Source organism: Gallinula chloropus, assembly GCF_964237585.1.
Source record: "Gallinula chloropus genome assembly, chromosome: 10".
Taxonomy (NCBI): domain Eukaryota; kingdom Metazoa; phylum Chordata; class Aves; order Gruiformes; family Rallidae; genus Gallinula; species Gallinula chloropus.
Genome location: NC_140095.1, coordinates 15,096,493 through 15,114,775, shown reverse-complemented (window position 1 = coordinate 15,114,775; position 18,283 = coordinate 15,096,493). Strand labels below are relative to the sequence as shown.

General features: G+C 42.9%; 1 protein-coding gene across 1 annotated transcript; it reads left to right on the top strand.

The window, feature by feature from the left end:
* Window positions 1–52: 52 nt before the first annotated feature.
* On the top strand, window positions 53–17,968 carry GEMIN5 (gem nuclear organelle associated protein 5; the record flags this gene model as incomplete). Its single annotated transcript, XM_084268604.1, has 28 exons — window positions 53–203; window positions 373–527; window positions 1,012–1,193; window positions 1,694–1,845; window positions 2,054–2,182; window positions 2,382–2,514; window positions 2,962–3,121; window positions 3,753–3,965; window positions 4,702–4,787; window positions 5,250–5,344; window positions 5,974–6,110; window positions 7,275–7,348; window positions 7,694–7,875; window positions 7,973–8,112; window positions 8,521–8,692; window positions 8,952–9,179; window positions 9,680–9,793; window positions 10,238–10,366; window positions 10,914–11,009; window positions 11,256–11,393; window positions 11,935–12,082; window positions 12,203–12,322; window positions 13,158–13,368; window positions 13,954–14,211; window positions 14,858–15,020; window positions 15,629–16,223; window positions 16,644–16,740; window positions 17,362–17,968. 28 exons carry the CDS (start codon window positions 53–55, stop codon window positions 17,515–17,517), a joined length of 4,614 nt encoding a protein of 1,537 aa, XP_084124730.1. The 3' UTR covers window positions 17,518–17,968.
* Between the last annotated feature and the right edge of the window lie 315 nt (window positions 17,969–18,283).

Sequence of the window (18,283 nt, the reverse complement as noted above, 5' to 3'; positions counted from 1 at the left end):
CGCCCGCGGGGGCCTGGCGGGGCGCGTGGGGCAGGCGGCGCATCCCGAGGCCATGGCGGCGGCGGCGCGGGTCCTGCCCGCCTCACCCAACTGGTACTGCAGCCGCTGCAGCGACACCAGCGGCGACGGCCGCCTCTTCGGCTTCGCGGCGAGGTACCGCATCTGCCTGCTGGATGTCGGAGCCGCTACACCTGCGTTTTACGGTACTGCGTGCGGGAACCCCCGGGCGGCCCTGCCGCCGCCCCCGCCTTTTATAGGAGCGCCCGAGCCGCCGTGCGCCGGAGGATGGCGGGGGCGGCTCCGGGAGGGGGGTTTGGGATGGCTCCGTATCCTCACGGAGCGTCCCGTCTCGCTCTCTTGCTGTCGGTGCAGGCGAGCTCATCGGACACACGGACAGGATCTCTGGGTTCGCCTTTTGCCGCTCTCCCGGGCAGAGCAGCCTCTGCGCCAGCAGCTCCGACGACGGGAGCATCAGAGTCTGGGACACGGAGGCCCTGGCGCCGGTGGCGGAGTACAGCCTGCACCAGGTAGGGTGCCCGCCGGGGGCCGCCGCTGGGCCTCGTGGGATGGGACACACCGGGTCGTAGGTGTGGCGCGCAGAGCAGCGTGCTCCTCAGCCGAGGGGAGTCGCAGACCCGGTGAGATTAAAGCCCCTGAGTGACTCTGGGCAGGGGTTTGTTCTGGCCTTAGGTCAGCGGCTGATCGCAGAATCGCCTGGGTTGGAAGAGAACCTTTAGATCATCGAGTCCAACCACAGCCTAACCCTGACTAGCCCAACTCTAGAACATGTCCTTAAGGACTTCATCTGCATGCCTTTTAAATACCTCCAGGGGTGGTGACTCCACCACCTCCCTGGGAAGCCTGTTCCAATGCCTGACAAGCCTTTCAGTCCACACATGCTTCAGACCAAGCTCAGCAGGCACTGGGGAGTACTCATGGGTTATTTTCTGGCTGTTACTCTGTGACACGGTGGCAAGACAGCTTTAAATGTATTCAATTCTCTCTCTTCAGAACGCGATCTCAGCGTTGCACTGGTCACCTCTTGTGAAAGATCTGATTGTATCTGGTGATGAAAAAGGTGTAATTGTTTGTTACTGGCACAACAGAAGTGACAGCCAGCAGTTCTTCCCAGAGCCTCGCACGGTATTTTGTCTCACATGTTCTCCTCATCATGAAAACCTGGTGGCGATTGGGTAAATATACATTACTTTTTGGTTTCCATTCTTCTGCAAGAACTCTGTTGTGTCATTTTTTGCTCCATAGTTGTAAGGTTAATTTTAAAAGGTTTTGGTGCCCCTTTTTTTTTATTTTTCTGGTATGTAATGAATTGGAAATAACGTTTAGATTTGGTAAACCTGCGAGGCACAGGGTCCAGGTTTGGTTTGCATCTTTGAACATTCTTAAAACTGTAACTTTTTATAATTAGACTTGACTGAAAATTGTATAACTAACAAATTACTGCAGTTCTTAAAGCCAAACATACTAGTTGCACTTCTTGAAAAGGCAGCTGCAGGTACACCAGTGCTATACTGGGGCTCCCATTGACCGTTTGTCTATTGGTCCCATTGATGCTTGGGTTTTGGCTTCTCTGTAAGATGGTGATGGTGATCCTGGTAAAGAGATGGGAAATAGAGTTAGATATTCCATAAGGATCCAAGAATCCCTTCATTAATTTTATTTATTTATTTTTAAGCTACAAGGATGGCATGGTGGTTATAATTGATATCAGCAGGAAAAGAGAAGTAATTCATCGGCTAAGAGGCCATGATGATGAAATACATTGTCTAGCCTGGTGCCCTGTGCCTGGTGAAGAACGGTTATCTGCCTGGCAAGATGAAATCCAAGGTATGGGGAAGTGATTAATAGTTTGTGAAGTAATTTTTAGTTTGTGTAAATGTCCTTCTAGAGACTTGAATTCTTATAGAAAGTAGCTAAGCAAAGGCAGCTGGTAGGTATAGTCAAGTATTTTGATGTAAATCAGTACATTTTCAGCAGTTTTTATAAAGCTTTGAATTTTAAAATATAATAACATGCTGTTAATGGTCTTCAGTAGCTCCTTCGGAGGAAGGTGAAGTTCCAAATGGGGCACTGACACAGGACACAGCCACAAGAAAAGGTTGTTACCTGGCTTCAGGAAGCAAAGATCAGACCATACGGATATGGAGCTGTACCAGAGGCAGAAGTAAGTACTAGTAATAATGTGAGATAAACAGTAATGATACAGTGGAAGAGTTCTTTAACTGCAGCCTTCATTTGCTAACTTGATAATTTAAAGCATGGGGAGCATACTTCTTTCAGAATTTTGATGCATTGGGTCTTGATCATAGAATTCTTGTGGACTTTAAGATCTCCTCTCATGCTTTTCCCTCTTGGATCCATAGGTGTGATGACTCTGAAGTTGCCACCCACAAAGAGAAGAGGTGGAGCTGTAGATCCTGCTGTTAAAGAGCGCATTTGGCTGACTCTTCACTGGCCTTCCAGTCGTTCCACAGAAATTGTATCCAGCTGTTTTGGGTACGTAGGGCACACAGCAGCCTGGGTGCTGTCAGGAACTGCACATCATTTATTGATACGTAGATAAGAAAGAACTGGACAGGAAAGGTTGGAACCCCTTTCCTCCTGCCTTCCCGGTATAATGGGACAGAAGACAGGCCAAGAGTTAAGTGGGCATTCAGCCTTCTAGAAAACTACTATTTGTCTGATAATCTAACTGAATATTGACTGCCAATAGTACTAATTGTGGCTTTACTCAGTCTACTGGGAGAAAATTCTGTCAGTTTTCAGTGTGGTTAACTACCGTTTGTAGGGTGGTGTTTGTGAGCATATCCAGCACGCGTAGGGGGTGTGTGTGTAGCTGTATTTCTCCTGTACTTGCAGCATGTGTACATGTCATATGGGCTGCATATGGTCTGTGCTGTGCTTTTGAGGTGAACAATGAAACGCACACTTTAAATTTTGCAGAGGAGAACTGCTACTCTGGGATTTGACCCAATCTGGAAAACGCAAGTGGACTCTTCTAGGATCTTCAGAAGGACAAAATCACTCCCGAATTGTGTTCAACCTGAGTTCTGTGAAGCATCAAGACAAAGAGCTCCTTTTTTCCATTTCAATGGACAGAGATGTAAGAACCATTGATGAAATTAACATAAAGATAGCTGGATAAAATTAACATAAAGATAGCCTGACCAAAAGAGCTTGACTGAGGCTACAGCTTTTGGGGCCACAAATTTATCATAAAGTGGGCTTATTACAGTATTTTCCAACATCAGTGCTTAGCAGGTTGTGCACATTTTCGTTAGTTTATAAAGTCTAGCTCTTAGCATGGTGGAGTACACAGTTATGACTCTCTGGATTTGAATGGTAAGCATTTATTAAAGGGAGTTTATCATTTTTTTCCTGTATGTTTCGTTTTTAAAAGGCCTATTTTCCCTTCTTAATATCATCACTTGTACGAACTCCAAAGGATCCTTTTTTTAAAAATAAACTTCTTGCCTTTTACAGGCAGCAGAGATCTCCTCCTATTTTGAAATCAGAAGACGACCACAGTGTTGAAATATAGTCTTTTTGTCCAGTCTGTTGCAGCCTTCCAACAGTTGCAGCCCTGGGTGTGACATGCAGTCCTCTGGCTGCAGATCACACAATGTGTCAAGCCTTGAGTTTAACCCTTTGATTCTTCATCTCACTCGTGCTTTGTTTTCTTTGTCATACCAGTCACTCATTTAACCATTCCTTGTCCCTTAAATATTCTTCAGGTGAAGTGCTGGGACCTATCAACTCTGGATTGTAGCTGGACCATGCCCTCGCTGGGGGGATTTGTCTATAGTCTTGCCTTCTCCCCTGTTGACACAGGCTGTCTTGCCATCGGTGTTGGAGACAGCATGATCCGGGTGTGGAATACTTTGTCTATGAACAATGTTTATGATGTTAAAACCTTCTGGCAAAGCATCAAGTCCAAGGTTACAGCAGTAAGTATGCTTTTGGTTCCCTTTTTCCTCGCTTGTCTTTTCTTCTTCACTCTGTTTTTGTTCTTTGAAAAGTATTTTTATTTCTCTTTCACTCTGAAAGAGGGTTTTTTTCCAACTAAAAATTTTTAAAGCTGAGTCATTCTTCTCATGATGATTTCTTTGGTTTACAATACATCACAGAATCTGGCAAGAAATTTTTAGACCTTTTTACAACACTAGATGTTTGCCTTCAATCTAGTGAAAATCACCTGAATTCCAGCTGGCTTTACTTTTACCCTCCTTCGTGATCCTTCCTTGCTTCATCCATGGTTTGCTCAGCTAGGAAGTTGGACACACAAAAACCAACATGGATGTCTTTAATTTGGGTTTAACCAGCAGCTGACAAGAGGCTACTGCCTGGTCAAATTGCTGTGAGCAGTAAAACACAGTAGTTATTCTTGTTCAGACCAGGAGTTTTCTCACTACACTACCACATTTCCAGTTCTGTTTTGTAATGTAGATGTCAAATAGCATGCTAATGCGATTCTTATCCTTTTTATTTTATCCCACTGTAGCTGGAAGGGGGAAGAGCCTTTAATACTCAAAGTGTAGTGATAAATAAGTGGCTGTAGTTGGAAGGGTGGGCGTAAGGGATGGTGCTTGCTCACCGTTTTCAATGCTTTCCTTTTGTATATGACATAGAAATAAAGTGTCTGTATCTTGTGCCATACTGGGTCTTCTTCTGTTTTCCCTGCAGTTATCTTGGCATCCAACTAAGGAAGGCTGCTTGGCTTTTGGAACAGATGATGGAAAAGTTGGGATATTTGACACCTTGTCCAGCAGGTAAGAAATTACAGGACCAACATAGATGCTGTGGTCTTTCCTGAGGTATATCTGCACTGTTAGACAGGAGTAGGATTAAATTAAAAATAGTCGGTTGGGGTTTTTTTCAGGGCATCTTTGCAGCTCTCCATTATGTCTGTTAGCTTCTAGGGTAATCCTTATTCAAGGTAAACTTAAAATTGCATAACCAGAGATGAGGTCAGTCAAGGAAAACTTCAGGCAGAAAGACATTTCCAGGGAATGAAGAGCAACATGCCAGTGAAGGTCATGGGGACAGTTTTGTTATGATTTTAGTAGTGTCCCACAGGAGATGTTAAAGGTGGTTTGGTTGAGCCATGGCTTCAGTATTTTAAAGCACCTGGTGTCTGTTTTCACCATTTGAAATATGTTTCTTGGATTATTTTTTTTTAATTGCCCTTTGCTGAAACCTGACTGTCTCTGCTTCCTTATCTTCCTGCCCAGTGCAAAGAGTAAACCACCTCAGATCTCCAGTACTTACCACAAGAAGACTGTATACACATTAGCCTGGGGACCTCCAACTCCTCCTCTGTCTTTTGGTGAGTCTTCCAATGCCCTGTGCCAAAGTAGAACATCCATGCAGAGCACACAGATGCCATCAAGTTGGTCTGCCTTCCCTCTTTAGGAAAAGGAGCCCCATTTGCTTGGTAGGAAGCCCTTCTAGCATCCTTTCTGCTGGAGGAATGAATAGTTTTGCGAGGGAGTGAAACAATATCTTCTGCTTTTGAATTGTGATAGCTTCAGGAAATAGGTGGGATTTGCATCCCACACTTCTTTGCTTGCTTCAGGGTATTACAGACCAGTAACTGCCTGCACAGGCTTCCTGGAGTAACTGTGTCAGATCACTTGTGGGTTCCTTGGCTCCAGAAGTACATTTCTACCATTTGAAGTAAGCAGAACAGCTGCATTGGCTTTGTAACGACCAGACTTTAAAGGGAATTTTAATGTTTGCAGTGGTAGTGCTATGCAGAGGTCTCTTAGTAGAAACAAGAGGTCCTTTTAGAGGATTGTACTGCGAGAATTTGTTGCTGCTGGGTCACAAGCAATGGAAGCTCATGTATAGCCTTTTAAAAGAACGTTTGATTTATGATGGGAGTGGTTACTTCTGGGAAGGCTGATGAAGAACATGGTATATTTAGCTTCTTTTTTTTTCCCTCCTGTTGGATAGGAGAAGAAGGTGAACAGCCCTCTGTAACTTTATATAGTTGTGCTGGGGAAGGTATTGTTTTTCAACACAACCCCTGGAGGCTTCATGGAGAGGCAAATGACATCAACAAAGTCATCCGAGACACTAATTCAATCAAAGTGAGTATGATTTTGAGGGGGGGTTATGCATTCATGGTAACCATGTTATAGTTACTGTGGCCTTTTAGGTTTAGATTTCTGATTTGCTTTCACAATGTATCTGTAACAAACTTGAAACCCACAGACGAACTTCAGAGATACTTCAAACTATTTAAACAGTTTCTGTGTTTGCCTCTGAAAAAGGGTATTTTTTTCCCCTAATGTCAATGTGGCACAGCTGTTCCTGGTATCAGTTGCTTAAATTCTTCTACTGTGTAATTTACTTAACCAGAAAAATTAAATTGCAGTATAGAGTCTGGTTTTAAAGCTGTATGTGGCTGCTTAAAGTAATTAGCTTATACATAGCTGTCCAGTTTCAAAGCAGTTGAAGTAATATCCTGAATAATGCTATATCTTACATCACATGGTGGGCCTGCATGAGTTAACTACTTCGGGGTCTCTAGTTCTTGGTTCACATGTTAACTTTCTCATTTTTAAATAAGTTTTACAGTAAAGGCAGGCAGGATTTTGCAGGAGTCCTGTTTCCATTTACACTGTGGGTAATGCAGAGTGGCTGGTGGTAACTAACCATAACATCTTCTCCAGTATGGTCATCATTCCTTAGTTGAAAGTACAAAAATCGGTGAAGCAGGTTAGATCTTCAGTTGCTTTATGTCAGCATCAGTCAACTGACATGAATCAAACCATATTTATTTACATCAGCTGGATTTTAGCTTCTTCCTTGAGTAAAAGATTGACTAGGGGTTGAGAGGGGTTGAGAGGGTAATGTCACAGACAATGAAACAGTTATTATTCTAAATTGCAAGTAGCTTTCATCTGAATTAGAAATAACAGAAATAATTATGAGTAAACATTTTCTTTTGAAATATGATAGAATTTTCTTGCAATGTCTGAAGCTTTTCAAAGAGCATAAGGAGATCTTGCATCCAGGTCCTACTGGAATCCAGTCACACTTCCTTTAAGGCATTTCATTGAACTGATAATCACTAGTTCTTAGGTCAGTTCATCCAGTCTTTCTTATGTTACTACAAAAGCAAGGGACCCTTTTGTGACTTGAATTTTGCAGAGCAATTGCAACTCTGTCCAGTTGCCAGTCTTGTTCTGTTGAATGTGTGCAGGGGAGATATAAGTGGTTTTGGCAATAGCAGTGTCTTCTTTCTACAGCACAAACTGCCTGCGCGTACGGAGGTCAGCTGGAAACCAGATGGCAAACTCCTGGCTCTTGGCAATGAAGATGGGTATGTTGGACTCTGATCTCAAAGGTCTTTTCCAACCTAGTGATTCTGTGATTCTTTCGTAGAGTAAGGTGGTCTATGTGCCCTGCTTGAACTAGAATCGCTGTAGTAAAGCAGAAGTAGTTTCTGTTGCCCTTGGTTTCACTATTCTTTTGCTGTCAGTGTATTTGAGTTGTGATAATATAGCATTCCTTGCCCTTATTAAAGGTTTAAGTTGAATCCAGAAAAGAAAATCTCATTTAGTTAATCCATTTCATGTTTTGTAATTCTGCTCATGCAGGGTTAACAAAAAAATTTCCCCTTTTCCCTGACTGCTGCAATTCTTACACTGTTGTTCTTACATTTCAGCTCGATTGAAATATTTCAGGCACCAAGCCTGAAGTTGCTCTGCACTATCCAGCAGCACCATAAACTGATTAACGCAATCCGTTGGCATCATGAGCATGGGAGCCAGCCAGAGCTGAGCTACTTGATAGCTTCGGGCTCAATCAATGCCACTATTTATGTGCACAATCTGAAGAGCATCGTAGGTAATAGTTTGCAGATTATATTTTGAAGCCTTGGCATCTTGTTTTGGTTTACTCTTGGTTTGTCTTCCTGGCTATACTCTATCCTTTTCTTCTTCAGAGAGCACTTCAGAAAGTCCTTTGACGATCACAGAGCCTTTTCGAACTCTGGCTGGGCACACAGCTAAAATCACAAGTCTCTCTTGGAGCCCCCACCATGAGGGAAGATTGGTATCTGCTTGCTATGATGGCACTGCACAGGTATTGTTCCACAGCCACTTACGAGTGTATTTCCTTTTGCTTCCAATCATCTATTCTACAGAACTAAGCTAAGCAGCAAAGCTGCTTTTGTGAGATGAATTACTGGAAATTTCTCCTTGTTTCTGGGAACTTGATATACAGACATCCATATGTTTTTTGCCACTTGCCAATTGATTTGTTTTCATATTAGCACTTTTGGATACTTAAAAAAGAAAGATGTTATGCAAACGTATGGATGCAAACAAAGGAAGCCCTGAATTTTCCCCATTTGCATGTTGGCATTTTAAATACCTGTGCAAACACCTGGAAAGAGAAGCTCCTACAAGTGTAAATAGCTAAAGAGAAAATGCAGAGTTTTAGGGGAACATGGGACTTCCTGAGTAATGGGATGTCTTTCTCATTTATGAGGTTTGGGATGTCATGAAGGAAGAGCCACTTTGCAACTACCGAGGGCACCAGGGCCGGCTACTGAGTGTCCAGTGGTCACCAGTGGATTCAGATTCTGTTTATACTGGAGCAGACGATTTTTCTGTTCACAAGTGGCACATCTCAAAGCAGGAGCATACACAGCCTCCTCAGGGTAAGTACATTCAAACAGAAGGTCCTTTCCTGAAGGTGATGTTGGAGCTGCTAAATAGAAGGTTGCTGTGTTGAAATGGTGTGGTAAGTTCTTGTGCTGAATTTCAAATCTCCCTGCCACCTCTTGCAGGAATGAATTGTGTCGAGGTTTAAATTGACTTCCATTCTTATTTGGCAGATAAAAGTTGGTCTTGAGAGACAGGCAGCTAATACACTAAAAATCTCTATAGATAATAGGATATTTTTGCAACTTTTTACAGGCAAGAAGAGTATAGAATTAGAGAAGAAAAGAAGCATGCAGCCCAAAGTCAAAGCCAAGAAGAAGAAAAAGCCTATAGGAAAGAGTCCAGCCAAGCAGGATCTAAGTGATGCTGTGAATGGAGATGAGAGCATGAAGGAAGCGTTGCTAGAGGAAAATGGAGTGTCAGACCATGAAGGAGAAAAAGCAGCTCAGGAGGCAGAGCTGCCTGATAAAGCCTCTGTAACTGGTAATGATCCATCTGAGTCCAATGGTTCCCAGACTCTTTAGCCCTCAGAGCATCACCAAGTTTAATATTTTCCTGCAGATTTTCTCAATGCAGTGTTACTGAAATCATCTGCTTGAAGGAAATACAGTTCTGGAATGCCTTTCATAATTCTCTAAAGTAGCTTGGGACTAATTGTCTTTAAGTAAGATTCTGGCCTAAGGAACAGAGTTACCATGCTTGGCTTGAAACAGGGTCATTTTTGATGAGAGTTGCCTTCTGCTGATAAACCTTATAATGCTGGTGGACCTTTGTTAGTGGCTGTTTACATTTCATTAACTTTGACAGTTCCTTCATGTTTTCTTAATATTTCCTTGCCCTAAAATGCTCTTAAGTTCTACGACAAAGCAAAGTTTTGTTTCTTTGTATTTCAAAATTAATGGAACAGAATGTGAATATATCAAGTATTTTGCTATGCACTTTCCCATGTAATATTTTTCCTTTTTTATCACTGAACTCCACAGTGTCCAAGAACACATCTTCACCTGCGTGTGATTATTCTTCATTTGGCTTGCCAAAGCCTTTTGTGTCCCAAAAAGCCACTCCTGTGAAAAAGGATCTACCTAAAGAGAAACCAGGTTAGTATGGTTCAGGGATTTTTCAGAGTACTGCATCAAGGCAGAGTTTCTTGTTCCAGACTTCTGTTTGGGTGCAGCTTTCCTTCCCAAATAAGTGCTGGAGAAAGAAGAGCATGCTTTTAAAACCTCTTAAATGGTTTTAGTTGTTGCTTCTCTTATTTGCCCTGCTTATCAGGTCAATTGGGTAGTTCTTAAATGTGGGCTTAGGTACTGCCTTTTAGTTGCTGGTCTTATTCCAAGGAAGATGGACAGAAAATATTCAAAGTGATCAATAATAGAAAGTCAAGATCTGTCACAGTAGAGATGCATGTGGCACCTGAGCATCTGGGGTTTGTTTTCCTGTGTGAGGAATGATGGGAGCAGGGCTGGAACACATTGGAGAGTTCTGCTGTGGGAGACTCCTGTAACTGTATAGCAACAACTAAAACATGCCTCGTTTTTCAGCTCCTGATGCCTCTCTGAAGAAGAGGAAGCCTCGTTCTATTCTACCCTTCAGCACATTCATGGATCACAGATCAAAAGATGAATTGCATCAGGACTGCTTGAGGCTGGCTGCTTGTCTGAAAACCAAAGGTACCATTCTAAAACAAATACTTTTAAAAATACTACACTGTTACTAAAAAGTATTCAGAAGCATGTGTCCAAGAACTTGACTTTGACCACCAGGCATTCATTTTTTTAAATCCTTGCCTTTATCAAAGTGTGACACTAGTCTCATTTATCTAGTTTCTTTTGCAGCATTTCAGCACTGTGTAGCTGCTCCAGACAGGTTTTGAGTAGGATCCTGTGTTGTGGGGAATTGTGTGTGTACATGTGAAGTGTTTTTCACCTGCAAAAGTATAAGGGCAGGAGAAAACCAGCAATGAGGGAGATGTTTGTATTCTCACAGTATTGCTCCTTACATTGGAGAAAGAAACGTGCTCTGTTTGATTTAGAATAAATGTTTTGCACAAACATGGTCCTTCTAATCAAATCTGGTGTGAGTGTTGATCTGTAAATTGTTAAACCTGCTATACAGGTGAGAATGGAGAAGAGTGTAATGGAGGGGTACAGTGACTTGGCAGATCCCAGTTCCCAGACATACCTAATTGTAAATATTCATTCTTTTTACCTGGCTTAGGTAGTAATGAAGATGTGTCCCCAGACATCAAGGATCGCATCCACTTGGGGCTCTTCACAGACCGGGCTTCTCTGCACGAGATGATTGATGTAGAAGGTAAGTGGAATGATGAATCCACTCTGAGAGGAGAAAACAAAATGGGAAAAAAACTTGAATTTTCCTTACCATGGATTAAAGTGTAGGATTAAGAATGCAGGTCTGTGTGAAAGGAAGACAAGACATACTTTTCCCAAATCATTTTTGAGTCTTTCAGATGCAAACCTGCCATACCTTAAGCTTGAATAATCTCTCTTTTGCCAAGTTATTTTACTGTAGCAAATAATGCTGTTGCATTTCCAACAGGAAAGCATCACTTAGAGAATGGGCATCCAGACCTCTTTCAGCAGCTCATGTTGTGGAAAGGAGATATGAAGGGTGTCCTGCAGGCAGCTGCTGAGAGGGGAGAGCTGACAGACCAGCTGGTGGCAATTTCACCCATGGGTATGTTTGTTCTTTTAAACACATAAGAAGATGGAGTTAGCTGCCACAGGTAGCTTCATTCTGATTGTTCTAGAAACTCATGATTGTTCCAGACTGGAAGTTGCTTCTTTAAATACTTGATAACAGAAATCAAACAGAAAACCTGTCCGATTTATGACAAAGACACAGATGTTTCTGCAAGCACCCTTAGATTGAAACAGCAGGAAACACTGGTTTTGTTTGGGACTCCTTGAAGGAACAGGCCCATCTTCCAGGCACAAAGTTGGTCCTTTGTACTGTGTAGCAGTCCTTCTGGCTTGCTGTTAGCCAAATGTACCTTTAAGTTGCCATATTGGTAGTGAAGTGCTATGGGTTGTGTTCATGCCCCAGCTCTGCCCTATTTCATTGCCCCAGTGACTTGTATTGGGATGGTTAAGAAACAAGAAACTAATCCAGGGCAGAGAAGAGGAACATGTTGAAGAAACCAGTGATTGTGTCATCCCATAGGAATTCTTCCCTTTTTAAAACTTTGCCTCCAATTGTATTGCCTTCTCTTTTGCAGTTGGATATCAGGCCTGGGTTTGGACAGTAGAAGCCTTTGCAAAGCAGCTGTGTTTCCAGGAGCAGTATGTGAAGGCTGCCTCCCATCTCCTCTCCATCCATAAAGTGTATGAGGCTGTCGAGCTCCTGAAAGTGAACCACTTTTACAGGTTGCTGTATATTTAAGTTTAGGATTTGCTCTTGTTTTGTAGTGGGATAGATTTGACATGTCAGTTCACTTTTTGTACAGACACTTAACTTTTCTGTCTGGTTTCTCTTGTGTGCATTAGGGAAGCAATTGTAATTGCTAAGGCCAGGTTGCGTCCAGAAGATCCAATTCTGAAGGATCTCTACACCAGTTGGGCAGCTCTGTTAGAGAAAGATGGTCATTATTCCATGGCTGCCAAATGGTGAGTGATGCTGGGTAGAAGACAGAATCGGTTCCATGAAACAAAAAGGGTTCTTGGGTTTGTAGCAGCTGAAATCTGGTCTGGTCATCATTTGTCTAAAGTGCTTTCTGAGTCTGATCTCACCAGACTCCCTCTAGAAGTCCCAGAGCGCAGCTTGGAGCATAAGGGCCAAATGCCTTCTTACTATAGTAGAGTCATCTCTTCCCACAGACATTACTGGAAGTCTTTGAAAACTAGTCTAGCAAGACTAAGAGATTAGGATGTATATGAAAAGACTGTAATGCTTCCAACCTTTCCACTGGAAATCTCCAATGTCACAGTTCATCTGGCGTTTCTTGAGGCCTTAGTTAATGACTGTTATCACTGGGTTATCCTCCTCCAACTACAGTGATTCAAGTGACTACCAAAATTATTAACACTTGAAATATTTTGGCTGGAATAGTGTCCTTTCCTTGATGCTGATTGTAGTATTTTTGAGGGCGTTCATGCTTGTGAAAGGTTTCAGCTGAAATCCAGAGAAATGCAGTCATGATAAACTACTGCCTATAACCTTTGTCTCTGAATCTGTATCTGTTTCTCATCCAAGCCAGGTATGGTGTGCACACCACCAGAGGTTCCAGTTGAGAATATTATGCTGTGTGACTTCCCCCTTGTAGCTTTGTATCAGATGAGGTGCCATGTGTCTCTTGTAAACTTCGATGAGGCAAAGCGCTGAGAGCTCTGAGAACCTGTGAAAAACACAGGTTTATCTTCTATCTGTGCTATTGTCTTGCAGCACAATTTACAAATGGCATTTTAGTACTAATCAAGTTGATGTGCCTTTATCTCTTTTCAGTTATTTGGGGGCTTCCTCACCCTATGATGCAGTTAAGGTGTTGGCAAAAAAGGGGGATGTGACGTCCCTTAAAACTGCTGCTGAGCTTGCGCTGATATCTGGAGAGGAGGAGTTGTCAGCAACTTTGTCTTTCAGATGTGCCCAAGACCTGCTGTTATCCAGGAACTGGGTGGGAGCCCAGGAAGTCCTTCAGCATCATAAATCATTATTTGTGAGTCTGGTTGTTTCCTTTCTGCTTTCTTTAGTGTTCTCTCCAGATTAACTTGGCACCACTTCCCATAAGTTAATAGACCATGGGCCTACATTAACAGACTATTAACAGTCCTTTGAGGTGGTTTTGCCTCAAAATATTTTTCTAGAAGTTTACTGCAGTGATGCTATGAAAAAGCATGTGCCTTTGCCAGGGGGAAGGCATGTAGGCTCGGTGCTTCTTAGTTATATGAGAGGTAGCTGAGCAAAGTGGGATTTATTTTAATATGTAAAACTGATCATAAGAAGAAAAAGTGAAGGAAGGTATTTGCTGTTCACATTAAAGGAACAAGTGAGCTAACTCTTAAGTCTATCTGCTGGAGGCTTGATCCAAAGATTCATGTCCATGTAGACTGAGAAGCAGAAGGCTGTCATAGCTTGTTCTCGTGTCTCCTTCCAGCCTCAGAGTCTCTTTCAGCATAGTTCTTTGGAAGCTGGAGTTGTGAAACAGTCTATCACTGACAAGCTGCTGCTAGCCATGCTGTCCTGCCTGCTGTGGGCAGCAGCTCAATAGTTTTTTTCTTTTTTTTTTTTTTCCTCCTGAAAGGGACAAAGACTTGTTTTCTGCCTTAACGAGCTGCTTTGCAAGTGCCTTAGTGAAAGAAATCCCTCTGACCGAAAGAGTCCTGTGCCTCCCTGTTACCACAGCTGGGAGCTGAACAGAGGCACTTCATTTTTTGACATGGTGATAGAAGTGTGGCAGAACATACTGGGCATGGACACCACTGAACAAGCCACGTGTGCACAGGAGCAGCTGCGCAGCATTGAGCATCCTCCTTCTACCAGCAACACACACCCAAAGCAGGTAAATGGACTTAGATCTGAATGCACACTAAACTGTTCTAAAACCAGCCACTTTGTGGTGCTGAGCCAGCCATTCCCAGGGGTCTGGTGTCTGCACCTGGCTGCAGGATGAGGCTTTAGTCTGGGAAATGCCAAGCAGCTGGGATGGCTCGCACAGCCACCTGTTTGTTTCGTGCAGGCGAAGAACTGACATATGGGGTCAGCAGTGAGCACTGAGCTCACCAATATACATATGCTGGCTGGCTGGGAGCGATTGGCATAGCTGAGCAGTCTCAGTAGTGATTCAGGGTTTTGTGTTGAACTGTTGAGAGACACAGGGCTGCTCATTAAAATATCCTGGAGTTCAGAAGGTTTGTTCTTAGGCTGGTTCTCCTGCAGCTCTCCTCTCTCACTGCATTGAGTCACTGACCTTGGGTGTTCTCACTCATCTGTTTAGCAGGACATGTCCAAGCACAGCTGTTGATTTTGCAGTTATAAGTAATGTAAAAGTGCTCTGTCTCCCACAGAGAGGAAATTAGGTAAATTGCATTGTCATTAAAATTGCTTTTGGTTAAGTCATGTGCTTCTGGGCTTTTCCACAAGCCATAAGCTGTGAGTAATTCACACTTTGTAGCAGAACTCTTCATCATGCTCTCCATATCCTGTAGGTGCTTTTCCATATCTCCCATGACCTGACCCTTGCAGCCCTGAGCTATCAGACTGTTACCTGGGACGAGGTAGTGAAAAGTATTCTTGGAGCTGTGACCCGCAGTTATGATGCTGGTAACTTCACCCTGATGCAAGACATTTGCAGCATCATCCTTCCTGAAGGTGAGTCTCTTCTTGTCTGTCCCTGACAGACAGGGATAACTTCCTTGCAAGCACAGCTGTGTGTCCATTAGTATTACTTGGGAGAATAACCTTTGGAAGGAGCAAGACATACCTATATATATGGAAACCTGTGGAATTTGACTAGTGCAAGGGCCATTGGCTGATCAAAATTCCTGACTGTGGAAGGAACTCAGCAGCATCAGCTGGTGTGGTGATATAGGGAACTGAGCAAATCCTGTTCTGTAAGGGAGGTGGGGACCTTGGAAAGCCATGTTCCTCTGAGTGGCAGATCACCCTGAGCTGCCCTTCCCCTCATTCTGTGCAGAGAACGCAGTGCGCTTGTGTTGCAGTCTGGATCCTGTGAATGTCATGATGGTGCAGGTTGTGACCAAAGAAGTTCACTGTAGGTGATGAGAACATGCAGCCTCCTGCTAGTTACCATGGAGTATTGTATTCAAAGCAGTGCCAAAGATGTCTGCCTCTGCTTTTCTCCTTCCTGCACTGCTCTGTGAGCATCTGGGTTTGGTCTCCAGGATAGCTGTTCGTTTACCAGATTTGGATGGTTTCTTTTGAAATCTATAGATATTTTTCATTCTTTTCATTTTTAGGCTGTGATAACCTGAGACACAAACTGGACAACACAGATTCTCAGAGCATGGATGCTTGCAGGAGTTTAGAAGGCTTCATGGCTTACAGGCTGCTGTATGACCTGTGGTGGAACCCTCCCAAAAACTCTTTGGTCTTGCAGAAGGCTCGTTTGGATCCTGTGCTGCAGCCCAGTGAACAGACAGCTCTTGAGAACACAGCTCTTGAGAAGACTAACATTTCAGGTCACTCCTCCCCTGAAGAAATTCCTGATCAAACTGCAGTTGAGACAGGTGAAAACCTCTGCAGTACAACTGAAGTTCATAGGTGTGAGACAGAAAATGACTCAAGCACTAGCTCGGTGGATGACGTGGTAGACAGACAATCAAAGCTGAATGGCTGCCAAGTGCTTCTTTCAGAAGATATTGCTGCTTTACAGAACACCCAGAGAGATATAGCTGAGGTCCAGCAGATTTTAGCAGATATGATCCACCAGCATCAGCAGCAGAGGAACAGTGTCCAGGAAAACACAAATGGAAACACCCAGGAAAGCAACCTGCAGCAGAGTTCGGAGACTGAATCAGACAAACCGTGCTCTGATGGCAGTCAGCTGAGTTGGTAAGCTTCAGAACAGGAATGAATGAAGAATGTTGTGCTTTTCTGTTTGTGCAGCGTGTTCCTCATTTAACTCAGATTTGCCTCTAATCTCAAACTTGTCACCCAGGGACACTTACTTTAGCATACACACAGCTCAAAAGTCTTGCATGTCCTTGGGGCATAACTACCATGCACATAAACTTAGTACAGATGAGTAACTTTCTGATACACAAGGGTGTGTTAGTACATGGAATAAACAGGGCAGCTTGAGCAGGGGAGGATAATGAAAAAGATGAGATAGACCTCCTAGATCATAATTAGACAATTAATTTGGGACTTTGGCAAGAATGTCCAGCTCTCCTCTGCACCATGTACAGGAGGGAGGCTATGCAGTCATTTAAGCAAAACAGTTCCTCCTAACACCTGCTCTTTCCTTGACAGCAAAGATGAAGTGAAGGAACCAATTACACTCCCTGAGCTAACAAACCAGCTTCTAAAAGCAAAGCAGAAACTAGCAGAATTTCCAGACAACTTAAAGGTAAGTTTTCACAGGGGGCATTGTTCTGAAAAAAGACAGCCTTTTTGTAAGGGCAACCTCATCACAGAATCCTTCTGTACAGAAATTATAGAACAGGGACTTTCCTGGTCATCCTGTGGCAGTTTTGAGAGAACTGACACATGGCATCAAGATACTTTCATTTCAAGCGTAACTTTCTCCGTGCAGTGTGAAAAAGTATAGGTAAAGCATGGGAGTACTCACTGGGTGAGGTAGTGTGTTTTAAAAGTAATCCCTTGCTACTTTACAATTTCAAAATACAAGAATAGTTTTGATAAACAGTGAAATCAGGAATGTAAGGTATAGAATGGTCTTTAGAGATTAGGAACTGTAGAAACTACACATCACATGTTTGAAAAGTGCTCTCTAGTCTGTAACAGTCTATAACATAACTGAAGATAATCATCGTGAGGGTACAAGAGGGAGCAAACTTGATACAACATGAGCTAATGGACTAAAGAGGAAAAATGCATCTGACTTATGACTGTTCCAGAGATCATATAAAGCAGCATCTTTAGAGCTAGCACCCTGATTACATTATATTTGAACAATTATAATTGAAAAAGAGTAAAGATCAACATACTTACATTCCTTTTTTTGCAGGTCTTCCCATTCCCTGATGTGCTGGAGTGCTGCCTTGTGCTCCTTCACATCGGCTCCCAGTGCCCTCCTGAAGTGCACCAACAGGCATTGGATCTCCTTAGGAAACACGGCAGTGCTGGTATTTATGCAAAGGCTAGCAGGAGGTTCCTGACATGACCTGCAAGATCAAACCCTTTCCCTTCAACTGCCTACAGCCACTTAACACCAACACTGTTCTTCAAGCCAAGGCTTGTTTCAGTGGTCATGGTTGATGAAGACTACTGTTTTGGATAAAATCACCAAAAAACAGGTTTATACACAGGCTCACTTGTGGGCATCACCTTCTACTAAAGGAGATTGTGTTCAGAAATTGAGAAGCAGTAGGTTCTGACCTTGAACTGTTACATACAGGACTTTTCTTTTGTTGGAAGCTGTGCCAGTGAAAACTGTTGGAATTTACATCTAAAAGAAACATTTTTGAGCAGCTGTGTGTTTCAGCAGAGGAAGAATGAATAGTAGCTGCCCTCAAGAAAAGCAATAGTTTCTGTACGTAAACTGATCCGTAATCCAGTAGTTTTCTTAAAAGCAGTGTAAGGTCATTTTCCCTCCTTTAATAAAGTCTTGTACCACTATGTTTTGGCATTTAATTTGATTGATAATGATTTTTATCTATCACAGGCAAACACATCAAAAATAAGCCTTTTCTTGGTTTTTTTTGTTGTTAAATATACTTTATCAATCAAATGCAGTAGATAAAATGTGTGTTATGACGTAGTTTTGCATAGTGAAGCTGCCTGTACACCACAAGGGAGGTCAAGATCTTACATATTTGTTTCTAGCATGACAAGCAAGATATGAAGGACTTCTCCAGGTGAAAAGTCCCTGCTTATAGCAACATCCATGGCTGAACAAACTGCTACAGTAATGATAACTGGGAGGTACT